This window comes from Pavona decussata, unplaced genomic scaffold (genome assembly GCF_977016875.1).
Source record: "Pavona decussata unplaced genomic scaffold, jaPavDecu1.1 SCAFFOLD_2, whole genome shotgun sequence".
Lineage (NCBI taxonomy): Eukaryota > Metazoa > Cnidaria > Anthozoa > Scleractinia > Agariciidae > Pavona > Pavona decussata.
Window position 1 is genome coordinate 702,098 of NW_028145426.1, and position 13,685 is coordinate 715,782.

Consider the following 13,685-nt stretch of genomic DNA (forward strand, 5'->3'; position numbering starts at 1 on the left):
GTTACCTCTCTGCTTAGTTGAGCAGTCTGAGCGAGCTTTTCAACACAAGGGAGGCTATTCTAGACATGATCCCATGCATGTTCAACAGCAAACGTGGCAAAATTTGACCTTGTTCCGCTACATGTCGCCGTTACACGTCCTCTGAGTATATACAGGACTAAGTATATACATGTCTCAGCTACATGAAGTCCTTTCTTTCTAAACAACACGACCAAGCACGCAAAGGATTGGGACTAACATAGCCTTTAATAATCACTGTAAAAACGCAACCTACTACAACAATAAATAAAAGATTAAATTACAACCAATGGTAAATAAACCTAACAACACTCTAAGGGATATACCATAGCTTGTAAATACACATGGCTGTCCTACAACGAAACACTTACTAACATAGGGTGGGCAGGGAGGGAAAATGCTTACGGGCAGATAGCTCGTAAGTAGTGCATGAGCAGGTAAAAACTAACCTACCCAGATTCAGTGCAAAATTACATATATACGGCTAGAGCAGTACCTTTTGCACTTATATAGGATTTTAACTTATTACTCGAAGTATAGTATATATATTTTACTTCATGTGATTGCGAAACTGTAACAGTAGATCACAATCGTCTTAAGTATACTGCACAAGCCTGTCTGAGCCGCAGTACCTGGTTTATGATTTAGACAAGTATCACGGACCTTGCTGATGCTTCCCAAAAATGGGACCCCTAACGAGTCCTAAAGGGGAACATCGAAAATATTCCTCTGCCTAAGAGTGTGCGGGGATTAAGTAAAACTACTAAGTTCCTGAACCTTGTAGAGTCAGAACATGTAGGCTAAGGGTTGTCATTTAAACCCCCAAAATATTGCGAACAGCGGAGAGCTAGGTTGTTGAAGATAACAGAGAAAGGAGAACAGAGAAAGCCTTTCGGCTCTGTTATCTGCAACAACCTGACCAGCTCTCTGCCCACTTTCTAGGATCAGACCGGATCCAGGCGTTTCCTTTCCTTCCCCGCCCCTCCCCCCCGCTCCTACCTTTTTTGCTCCTTTTTGCCAAATGCCCTCGCGCGCTTGCCCCGCTTGGCTTGAAGGAAACGCAAACGACTGCTACGCAGGCTACCTTTCTCTATTCTGTACTCTTCATCTTCTCTAACTCTGCTGAAACTCTCTTTCAACCCTTGTTAACCTGACCAGAACAGACCTAATTAGGAAACATCTATCTTGCATTATCTTACACTTGTCAAGCGAAGTACGCTTGCATAGTTCCCGCATTGACATAACATATTTTCCTTCGCAATGTTAGCTGTTTCAAAATGACTTTCTGTTCTTTACTATTACAGGCACCTTAATTTTAAAGGTGTTTCAACCGTGTCAAATTAAAAGAAATTACTTACTATTGTGGGATGGTTTAAAACTCGTGGAAAAAACAAAAATGATGGAAAATACAATAAAAGGTTATTTCCAAGAAATTTCTGTAGAAGAATGAACTTTATTAAAAATAGTTCATAAACTAAATATAAACCAGCCATTGTTATTTACGGGAACCAATCCAAACATCCTTATTGGAAAAGGCGAATTGCCGTGATAATATAACACAGCTGTTTCATACCGAATTCATGATGAGAGAAAGTATACATTAATCATAACTACAAACAGTCAAAGTACAACCAAAAGTAAATAACTATGATCTTAAAGGGAACCTCCACTCCGACATCAAATTGACAGTAAATTGTCGGAAATAGTGTCTAGATTCTAAATTGTAGTTTAAAAAGTCGAAGTGACATTCAAATGTGCCTAAAATTAGATATGATTATCGCCTACTTTCGATTTTAAATTTTCCTGGCGTCGCCATTTTGGATTTCATGACGTCATATGGTTGCCGCTACTGTCAGTAAGCAGAAGTTCTTTTGTGTGAAACAATTGAGCAATCGTATTACGTCATGAAATCCAACATGGCGGCGCCCGGGAAATTTAAAATGAAAAACAGGCGATAATCAAGTTCTGTTTCGTCCGACCCAGATATAATATCCATGCTTTCCAACGAAATTTGAGATTAGAGTGTATTTTCAACAATCACTTAGCGTTAATTTTTCTCAAGCGTGGAGGTTTCCTTTAAACAAAACTATTTTCCTCACAGTAGGGAAAAACAATGACTGATTTATATCGCCACAGGAGATCTTAACAGAGTTAAAGAAGGAATGTCAATTTTTTTAAATATTTCCCAAATACATATTGTCGAAAGAACCTATTACGGGGAATAAGCTGAGTTCACTTCAACAAGATCCAATAGCTTCTCAGTTGACTCTTCTTTATTACTCTGACATAAGTTCAGCTTACTTTGCTCAACAATCACTTCTCTACTAAAACTAGATGGCACCCATTTTTATACTGACTCGACAACCACCTGCTCAACACAAATTAAATCTTACGCAAGCCTTCTGTGATTGGCTGCAAGGAACTTATTTGCATCTGTGCCTTTGATCTATTAGCCAAGTCAAAGACATTTTTCTAGTGAGAGATCACCATGAAGCTTGGGTTGTCCAGTCAATACAAAACAGGGAAAGCAATATAAAAATTACAAAGTCCAGGCTTATACAGTAAGGTTTCACGAAGATAATCTGAAAAACACTAAAAGTTGTTGTTTAAAAATTGTACAAGTAGTTGATTCGTTGAAGGTGTCAGCCTTCTTCATCGAAAATGATTGGTTAACCGCTTCCATAAATTAAATGAGTACGTAGTAAACAAAACCTAGAACTCAAATTATACATTCAGTACCTGGCTGATAGCAGAATTACAACAATGGAAAAATTATCTTCACAATCACCTTAGAATCAAAGTATTTACTTTCAAAAACACCTTATATTACGGACATTATTATCTAGATACCTTCATCTTAAAAATGAACATCAACTACCATGAATTCGGAAAAAGAACCCAAGAAAATCTACCTAAAATAACTAAAAATAAGAGCAGTAACAATTTCCTGGAATAAACAAGTGAAAGGTCAAGTTGAGGAAAAACTTATAAAAAGTAAGGTAAACAAGGTGTTATCTTTTGTAGGAAACTTAATTGAAAATATTTTTACGCTCACAAGTGTTTCCGCGGAAACGTACAGCTGCTCATACCGAATTCATGACAGGAGAATTTATACATTAATCACACATTCAGAACAACCAAGCCGAACTACAAGGCATTATCTCTAGAAGGAAATGAGTCAACTGGTGTTTTTCTGTGATATTACCCCAAACCGAAATATAACTTGTAATAAGTCCAAACACCAATTAAAATTCCTTTAACTATTTTAACCCTAAACAATTGCGTTGTAAATATTTTTCATCATTGTCAATTTTTATCATCTAACAATATGATAAAACTGTGGTATACTTCTTACATGTAATTCCCAACGTCAAAAACTAAGTTATAATCTTTCAAGTTTCTAAAACAATATACGCGAACAATTTTCATCGTAATAGTAATCTTTACCTTCTAACATAATTGTCTGTAAAAACAATTGCCTTTCTTCCCGTATTCCAGCCAGCAATATCTAAAAAAATGATGTTCAACAATCAGTTAGGCAGGGAAATTAAAGAAAATTGGTCTTTCTGACCTAAAATGTACTGGCAGCCTTTTTTATTTAGATTTGGTTTTATGGGAACGCAAATGTCTTCTGAAGCTCTCCAAGCTTATATATCCTTTTTCACACACAGGACATGAATGTGGTCTTTCTCCAGTATGCAAACATATGTGCAGTTTCATTTTGTCATAGCTAGATAACATCTTCCCACAAATCCAACACTCGTGTGGTTTACTAGCGTGAGCTTTAAGGTGTTGTGCAAGATCTTCTTTGCGTGAATAATCCTTATCACAAACTGTACATTTGTGGGGCTTCTTGTTCGTGTGTATGCGCTCATGCCGTCGCAGATTTGAGTTGACTGTGAATATTTTTTCACAATAACTACACTTCCAAAGCTTTAACTTTCCTGCGAGAGACTCCTTGGCTCTCACCTCGTCAGAGAGGTGAACCTGTCTGTGTTTAGTAAGGGAAGAACTAAGTCGAAAGCGCTTTTCACACTCAGTACATTTATAAGGCTTCTCGCCGGTATGAATTCTCTGATGTATGTGAAAGTCCGCAACTCGTGCAAAGCATTTTCCACAATCAGCACACTTGAAAGGTTTCTCTTGCTGGTTATTATGAGTTCGCAGATGTCCGGCAAGAGTTGCGCTCTGTGCGAAACATTGTCCGCAGTGTCTACATTTGTAGGGCTTCTCACCAGTGTGAACTCTTTGATGGACCTTAAGAGTAGTTGCATCACTGAAATATTTGCCACAGACGTTACACTCACGGCGCTGACGCTGCTTCTGGTCATCATGATGATTTGATTTGTGGACTCCTTGGTGTCTTTTAAGAGCTGCTCTTTGTGTATATTTCTTGCCACAAAGTTCACAACTGAACTGCTTTTCTTTAGAATGGATGGGATAGTGATTTCGAAGCGAATCCTTCCTACTGAAGCCCTTTCCGCACGTATTGCATTGAAACCTTGCTTTACTGTTGGAGCCACAGCAGCGATGAAGATCGAGGGCCGACACGTCAATAAAGCTTCTTCTGCAGTCACAGCACTTGAACTTTTGTTCTGCTTTATGTTGTTCAACATGTTCTTTTTTGGAAGGCAAATCCACAAAGCCTTCGCCACAAACATAGCACTTGTAAGGAAACCCGTCATTCGTATGGGAACTACTAAAGTGTTCACGTAAAAGTTTGGAGGTTTTAAAACGCTTGTCACATTGGCTGCATTGATATCCGCTCGATTGTGAAACAACGGAGTTGGTTTGAGCTTCACTTATTCTCTCTGAGACTTGTTCCATGGCATCAGCCAGAGAATGAGTTTCATAATCTTCTTGTGTTTCCTCTGGCATCAGAAGGCCACAGTCATTAAGTATGGGACACCTGTGCTGCTTATGTCGATAGAGATAGGATGGCCCCAGGAAAACCAGCTTGCAGACCATACAAACATAACGATGCCCTGAAACAAACAAACGTTTTTGATTCATTAATTATCCTGCCTTTAAACATAAGATCCATTCTGTTTTTCCCAGAATTGGTAACAAATTCCCGTCCTTCATGAGCTTAATATAGCTTTGCACATTTCTTTTTTTTGTTTTGTTTTGTTTTTTTGTGTTCGTTTTTTTGTATTGAAGGTATTTTCAGGAAGGGCTGTTAGTCATCCTTTCGGGATTTTTGAACCAATTCGCCAAGTTCAGAGAAAGCATTGTTGGAGGAAAGACTCGCTTTACCCACTGCAAACACAGTGTTTCGCAGTGTTTTGGTAGTGATATGTGATAGAGCTGGATGAAGAGTCTGAAAAAGTGGTTTTAATTTGAACGTCGTAAAACCAAAACGAAATTGATTACTCTGACCAATGACGACAGACGAAAGCAGCGTAATGAAATAATCAGAATTTGAAGCCGAAGAACATGTAACCGGTGTTAAAGGGAGGGGTTCACATTTCAGCGCATGTGCATTGAATCTAAATGCTTTTTTCTCTTTCTTGTCAACTTTATGGCATTAAAAATCCCACTCATATGTACTTCAGTAATCACATTCTATAATTAGTCCAATCAAAATGACTGATGACCAAAATTCACAGAAAATACTAGTGGATTGTACTCATGTTGTCGATATTGAATTTAGCGTTGACCCGTAGGACTTATTGCACGGTTGATGTGTTTACTGTTATTTGCATGCAAAATAACGCAATCATATGAGAAAATTACCACCCGGGTGACCTACGGTATTCCCTTCTGAACGGTTCATAAACAACGAATTAAATTAAACAGGCTTGGGTCATAGCGAGCAAAGGTGAAAAAGGATTTTGATTCATGGACATGCGCAGAACCGTGAACCCCTACCTTTAAACGCCAGAAAAAGAGCGCCAGCAAGTCACGATTGGTTTTGATTTTGCTCCTCATTGGTTGAGAAAGTGGAGCGAGTTTTGCTAAACAATCACAGAGGCAGTAAAGCAAAACCAAAGCAAATTCGAAATTAGATTCCACTCTCAATTGAAAACCGCTTTAAGAGTCACTAATGAAAGAAGCCTTAGCTTTACTTTGATATTGACTTAATAGCATATGGCCTTACTGGAGAACGACACCCTGACCGAGACTCCAGTTCCGACAGGCATTTCCAAAAAACATCTTGCAGAAAGAGAGTTAATCTACCAAGAATGGTGTGATAAATTACCGTCATAACAAGGGCTTGAATGAGCATCCTGGTCCGTGAACGCCTTCGCTGAATAAACCAAGTCGTCAAACCAAACCAGCAACTCTGTGCCAGTCTCTATGGTCTTGCATGTTCGGTAATAAATGTCTCCCCAATGCTGAAAAGATACCAGATTCTGTTCGTTCTCGTTACGAGCACAATTGACAAATCTCATCCAGTTACTGCTCTGCTCGTCTGTGGCATCAATAGTGTACTGCCCTGCAGTTGATTCATCCTCAATCACCTAACAATATCAAAACGGACAACGTTGAAAAGAACAGTTAGTTTCACCCTACTGCATATCAACTCTATGTGGGCAAGGTTAGCTTTAAATCCTCAAGTGCGTTGTTTACACATCATTCTATGGGGAGGGTTAAGCCCGATTCAGACGCCGAACTTTTCATGAACCGAACCTAATACCTCGAATTAAGTACATGAAAAGTTCGGCGTCTGAATCAATTGAGAACGGCTGTGTCAATTTGGAACGGCTCAGCCGTTCTTCCCGCCTGGCTCAGCCGGGAATTTCGGCTTTGGAACGGCTTTGATTCAGACGCCGAACTTTTCATGAGCCGAACCTAATGCATAAATTATTTTAACGTATTTCAAATAAAAAAATAAAAAATAAAAAAAACAACGCTGACATTTCGATTGGTTTTGCTTCAAGTAAATTAAGTTCGGCGTCTGAATCAAAAGGCGGGATTTTCGTGATTTGGGCCGACCTTAATTTGAATTAAGTTCGGCTCATGAAAAGTTCGGCGTCTGAACTGGGCCTTAGACAGCATATCCTACGAGCCGTTAAACCTTTTTTAGAAAATTGAGACTATAAAAATCTGAGAGCCAATTCGTCGTTTTATTTTGCTGCTATTTGGCGCCTCTAGAACTGATTTCTTTGTTTACGCCTAATTTTAAGCCAATTTATAACTCTCGTCACGATTCATGCAATTCAATTCTAAAAAGAGTAATACAAACTTACAGTCCTTAATAGGAACTATTATTTATGTTTTCATGTCCAAATGTTTCGCAAAGTACTATGAAGAGGGGCAGAGGGAGCTCTTTTTGAACGGGGTCCTGCCCAAAAGAAAGCTACTCCCTTGGAGTGCGATTTGAGGCTAGGACTATCTCACACAACACATAAGTATTAAATTAAAAGACGCCTGGGAGTACTCTACTAGCGTATCAAGTAGGTCAAACTCTGTTTTTTGGAGCTGTTTGGGTCTGAAATTGGGGGCCGAATGATTTTGTCAATTTGGTCCGCTTTAATTTGTTGAAATTGGATATTGATTTGTTAGTAAACTACGGGAGTGTATTCATGTATTTATCTCTTTTCATTTTTACCCGAAACAGAAAAGAAAAAAAAAATAACTAAAACTGAAGTATTAGATTAAAAATCATTCTCTCAAGTACTGATAGAACACGATGAAGTGCGCTTTACAGATATGCAAAACATCAGGTCGTTGGAAACGAGTATGGGTCTTGAAGGAAAGGCCTGAAAAGGGATATAAAAATGTCGTATGACATTCAGTTTTGGATAATCATTTTGGCTGCTGAACGGATAGGTGAATAGAGAGAAGAACGATGGTTACAGGCACGTGTGAATTCATGTACGTTGCATAAAAATGACAAAATCTACATGCTTACATCCCATGATGTGGAACAATCAGTTTCTGATGTTATTTCTTCGGTACAGATCTTCTTTCCTTTAAATGGACCAAAAACAACGCCTCCTTCAATTGTAGTTGCTGTATAAATTCCAAGTTTGTCACTCTCCTCTTTAGATGGCATTAAGAACAGACCTGTTGGAAGAGATGCTCTGGCAAAACTCCTGTGTTGGGCCTTTGGTTTTACTTCCAAGTCCCTGATTAATTTCTCCAAAAGATGGTCTGGCTGAGAGTCCATTCGGCTGTTTTCAAGATTACTTCAACCTGAAGAATACAATCACAATTTGTCATTTATCTGTAAATAACTACCAGTTATATCCTTGTTTTGTAGAATACCACTTAGTGTTAGCCATATGGACTACTCAAGGTACCTGCACAGGAAAAGAGTTTCAAAGGTCATCTACTTAAGTCATCTCTATATGTAGCAATAGGTTTTTGGGATATCCCAAGGATTCTTAAACGTTGAAATCCGAGGAAGATGCAAGAAGGTAAACGACTGTTGAAGGAACCGAGTACGGGGGATTAGCTGGTTCTCTTCAACAAAAGGATTCAATTGTTTTTCAGCGACTCTTCTTTGTTGCTCCAAGGACTTACAGCAGTTCAGCTTACTCCATCCAACAGTCAAATCGGCGCTAAACAAAGAAGCACCTATTTTTATACGGGCTAGACAACCACCTGCTCAACACAAACTAAATCTTACGTAAGCCTTCTGTGATTGGCTACAGGGAGCTTATTTGCATCCATGCCTTCGATCTGTTAGCTGAGCTTAAGACACTTTCCTAGCGAAATTTCACCATGAAGCTTGGGTTGTCCAGTTAATACAAAACAGGGAGACCAATATAAAAATTACAAAGTTCAGACTTGTACTATAAAGTTTCACAAAAATAATCTGAAAGCACTAAAAGTTTTTGCTTAAAAATTGTACAAGTAGTCAATTCGTTGAAGGTGTTAGCCTTCTTCATCGAAAACGATTGGCTAAACTTTTCCATAAATTAAGTGAGTCATTTAAGTGGTCATCAAAATCTTGAGCTCTAATTATATATTCAGTACGTGGCCAATAGCATAATTATAACAATGGGTATTTACCTTCATAATCACCCTAAAGTCGGAGTATTTACTTTCAAAAACACCTTAAAATTACAGATAATTGTAATTTGGATATCTCCATTTTAAAAATGAACATCAACTGCCATGAATTCGTTAAAAAAACCGAGAAAATCAGCCAAAAATTGACTGGTGGTTAAAATAAGGGCGGTAGTTATTTCCTGGGAAAGGGATGATAAAAGGTCAGGTTGGGTTAAAACTTATAAAAATACGCAATTATCTTAAGGTAAATAAGGTGTTGTTAGTTGTAGGAAAACCCATATTAAACATCTTTGTGGATTAAAAAAAAACAAGGTTTCCCCGGGAACGGAGACTTGCCCAGACCGAATTCATGACAGGAGAATTTATCCGTTAATCATACGTTAAAACAACTTAGTCAGACAACAAGAGACTAAAAATTTATTAGCATTATCTGGAAAGAGCTGTATAATGAAAGAGGCGAGTCAATCTTTTTCTATGATATTTCCCAAACCGAAATATACTGGTATAAGTCCCAACATCAAATAAAACTCCTTAACAATCAGTAAACTTAAAACAAATGTGCTGTGAATATTTTTCATCGCTGACGATTTTTATCGTTTAACCTGATGATTCAGCTGGGGTGCTGAGACGGAGAAACGGCGGGGAACAGCTTTGATGGGAGAGCGCTACAAACCGCTTGCTGCGTACGCAGCACATGTTACAGAATGCCAAAGTACTAGTAAGATCGTTGCAACTCCGGTCCGCAATGACGAAGCAGAGAGATCTCAGGAACAAAACTCGTCAACCTTTTTATTCGTAGACTTCACGTGTACACTGTAGTAGCGTGTGGTAGCTCAAAGTTTGTACAATGAATAGACGATTTTTGCTGATATGCTCAGAAAATATTAATTAACTTTGGTAAGCATTCAACTCAACTGAATTAGTTTTACAGCAGAGCAAATAGCTAAATTAGTCGTTATTAAAACTCGATATTGAAACTGGAAATAGGACGGCTGATAACACTACGAGTTGGTTACAGGATTTGTATAATTGCTCTGGAACTGTGCAAATATTACTACTTCCTGGATGAAAACCATGTTTACCGAAATTTGATTAGAATGGGAAAATCTACTAACCTGTATTTAAACAAATTTCCGCGTTCATAACGCAATAACGATCAGAGCTTTCGCTCTACGCTAATATATAACGGGTTGCGCTGGCTCTAAGTAATATTCCAAAACACCCCATTATAATTATACGAACACGGCTAAATATTATAAACATTCGTTTCAGCGAGTAATTCACATGTAAAGATCACTGGATTTCCTAAAACAATAAACTGAAAATGCTTTTCGGTTTCTAAGACATTGTGAAAAGAGTTCCTTTTTGAGACACTGATAAATAGTCCTTGTGACATTCACGCAAAAGGTTCAAGGACTTCATCGTGGCAGAAGATCATTGTCTGCCTGGGTTTAATTTGGCTATTTTTAATTAGTCGAAACTTACCGGGATCTTTCTGTGTCGAGCACTTTATTTGTTGATCTCAATTCTTCCAATTAGGTTACAGGCAGAATTCAGCAGCTACGAGTCGCAGTTTCACTTGCTTAAGTCGAAAATGAACGAAATTCTAATGCGATTAATTTCTCAGTGTAAGCGAGTTCACATCATTTCGTATTCAAAAGATTTTTCTTTAACAACAGGTGTTTAACATCTATAGCCGTACCAGATGCTTCACGGATAAAAGACTGGCGCTTACTGAGTGATATGAATTTCGATTGTTATTGGGGATTATGGCATGGGGGTTTGTTCAGGAACAAAGCCGGTTTGAATCCAATTTCCAGTTCAGTGGAGTTTCTGCTTATAATGAACTGCTTCAGTAAGTCCTCGGTCCATGAAATAAGTAATGCTTACTTGAGGTCGATGCAATAATAAATGGAAAACTGGCAACCCGTAGTTGTTAGGGCCAACCAACAAAAAAAAAAAAAAAAACAGTAAAGGCCGGTTACAATGCCATCATTTTTATGGCCTTGTAACAGGTAAATTTGTGTGAACTAAGTCATTTGGATCAGTTCCGATTCTTAAGCTGAAAATTTCAATTCCGCAAATTTCAGGGAATGGAATTTTATTCCCCAAATTTACTTGCTACCGTTGGCTTGCCGAAAATGCTAGCTGGCCTTTTTCGCACTTTTAATGACCTACAGTTGCTCCTCCGACTAAACAAAAGGATTAGTTTTTCAGCGTTGTGAAAGTTTGAGGTGACCTTTCGCTAAAGAAAACGTTAGATAATTTAATCCGCCTGAATTTCTGACGCGGGTAATGTCCGTATTTCACCGAAAAGAACCATTGCCCGGCGCCGCTGTGTTATGCTCTGTTCCGTTTCCAGAGTACAACACAGCTTGACTGAGTTAACCACGTGCGCGAGACTAAGCCAATAGAATAGTGTGAAGAATGCTCGTCTGCGTGGACGATGCAGAAGGAAAGTTCTAGTTGTTCCAGTCTGCGTTCCAGGCAGCACGCCGTTTAAAATGGGAGAACAGGAATGGTACACGTGGTGAGAGCACTTGTCTCCATCAGTAGCTAAGCCCAGACCTTCTTGTTAGAAAAACAAACATATCCATTTCCGCCATTTTCCCAAGTCGATTTTACGACTGACTGATAATATATCAATTTCTCAGATTTCTTCGACTTGGAGCCGGATTCAGTTGGACAGAGTTTAATACGACTTTCTTTTACTGCGACTGTGGCGTGCGTACTTCTTAGCGTACATGTATGTTCAATCAAGAATACCGCCCGACGGTTTAAAGGTCTTTAAAGAAAATTAAACACCGCAGTTTCAACTTGCTCGGCGATGAAAAACGTGGGACCTCGCGAACTTTTGTTTTCACTGCTGGCTGGGATTTTGGCTCTTCGTCATTTATTTCATTTTCATTTTGTTTTGTTTAGTTCTGTTAAGCGACAAAAATGTAAGAAAACAGAAACGACACCGAAGAAGTAACAGTAGCTTTGTCATGGCGCAACAGCGAGTCAGTTACTGAAGGTCTTTGTGTAAGAGCAGAGAATGCCATGAAGAAGGCTAAAAATCCCGCTCCCTATATATAACGTGAACTCTCTACAAGACCGTCTTGAATCCTTTAGCCGTTGATGTCAGGTTACTTGTCGGACTTATGAAATACATTCGGGATTGCTATCAACTGAATAGCTGTGAATAGTAATAAAGGGGTAATAAAAAAATCTTGCATAAATATTCACCTCACTTCTCGCTTGGGATTTGAATTAATGCTTGATAAGTTTACCTTGCTTGAGATGACTTGAGAATCACAAAAACCTGCTTCAGTGCTCCTCATCAACCGATTTTCGAACTTAGTTTACGTTCCTTCTATTGAACCTCACTGGTGATGTAAACATCTCCCCTCGAAGCACATGTGCAGACCAAACAAACTATTGTTATTCAAAACGGTTTCCGCTTTGTGCCATTGAATTGATGGCTTCTGGCATTTCACTGATGTCTTCATTGTTTGCCAGGGCTAAGTCTTAAAAGTGAGCACAACAAGCGTTTCCGTCAGGGGTAATGTGCCTTTTTTGGGCGCTTTTTAACCGTGCCGATATTAGGACAAGAGCAAAAGAAACAGCAAAAATGTACCCCCACCCCCCTCTCCCCCAAAAAGCCGGCGCTTGCTACGCAGCCAACTAAAAATTACGGAAGAAAGTCGATCGAAAGCTGCCCAATAGTTTGAATCTTCCTGAGAGTCGTGCAAAGTTTCACAACGGGTTAACACAAAATGGCTGATAAATGTGGGGAAACAAACGAAAAGTCATAATCAGCACGCTCGGCGACAACCAGGAAAAGATGTTTTGAACAATATACCTTCACAAAGACTGTTAGGATTATGACAGTTTTTTCGGAGAGAGATTTACCCCCGCAAGACCTGTAATTTTTTTAAAAGAAATTTCCCCTTCTTCAGTTAGTGCCGCGCGCTCAACTGAGCAGAAGCAGACAAGTCATACAACCGCATTCCGCATCTCGCAAGCGCTCCGGTGAAAACAAGGGAAAATGCTTTGATCTGTATATTCTTTATCATCACATGTAATCAGCTAGCATAAGGCTTGTTTTAAGAAGGAGAAACGTCCAAATTCCAATTCGATGAGCGATACACAGACCCATAAGCACAGCGGAGCGCCTCAAAGTCATACACCGGGCATTCTTCACCCCGCCACTCAGCTTTCGATTACGCGCAATAAAAGATAAATGTTTTTTTGCTTCGAGTTATACCAAGCATTTTACTAAGAGAGTGGTGGTCTGAATGAGACACATGGGGACAATTTTTTTTTTTAATTTTCGACTTTCTAGTCAGTCCGATGCGCGCATGCGCTCACCGGTGATCAATTCTCCTTGGGGTACACCAGTGACAATTGACCAGACGAGTGCAAATTTACGCTGCCCACTCCCCCAATACAGCTAAATTGTCACGCCGACAATTTCCTGATCAGCCGCTTACCTTTGACCAAAGTCCGATCCTTCAGCGCCACCAAGGACAAAAGGGCTATTGTCTAACGGCACATTCAATGCCCAAAGTTGAGTCGGAATAATAGACCATTTCTTAATACCGTTGTAGTCAATTGATCTGTCGTGTTTTTTTTTTTTTTTTCTTGTCAACAAGTACAAGATTTTCCGACTTAATGGATTATTTTAACGATCAAAAATCGGTCTTTCAGATGTTTATCTG

At 39.1% G+C, this 13,685-nt stretch overlaps 1 protein-coding gene and 1 long non-coding RNA gene across 4 annotated transcripts in view; one reads left to right on the plus strand and one right to left on the minus strand.

Moving 5' to 3' along the window:
- Positions 1 to 13,685, plus strand: part of LOC146489867 (uncharacterized) — a 127,618-nt gene that overhangs the window by 16,705 nt on the left and 97,228 nt on the right. The window lies entirely within an intron of this gene.
- LOC146489870 (uncharacterized) lies at positions 1,783 to 12,351 on the minus strand. 3 transcript variants are annotated; one of them, XM_085088394.1, is made up of 4 exons: positions 12,255 to 12,351; positions 7,877 to 8,160; positions 6,221 to 6,482; positions 1,783 to 5,003 (listed from the first exon to the last, which is right to left on the minus strand). In XM_085088394.1, exons 2-4 carry the CDS (start codon positions 8,132 to 8,134, stop codon positions 3,613 to 3,615), a joined length of 1,911 nt encoding a protein of 636 aa, XP_084944520.1. In that variant the 5' UTR covers positions 8,135 to 8,160; positions 12,255 to 12,351; the 3' UTR covers positions 1,783 to 3,612. The 3 variants fall into 3 exon arrangements, with proteins under 3 accessions (XP_084944520.1, XP_084944658.1, XP_084944582.1); XM_085088532.1 differs by lacking the exon at positions 12,255 to 12,351 and adding an exon at positions 10,468 to 10,868; XM_085088456.1 differs by lacking the exon at positions 12,255 to 12,351 and adding an exon at positions 8,268 to 8,988.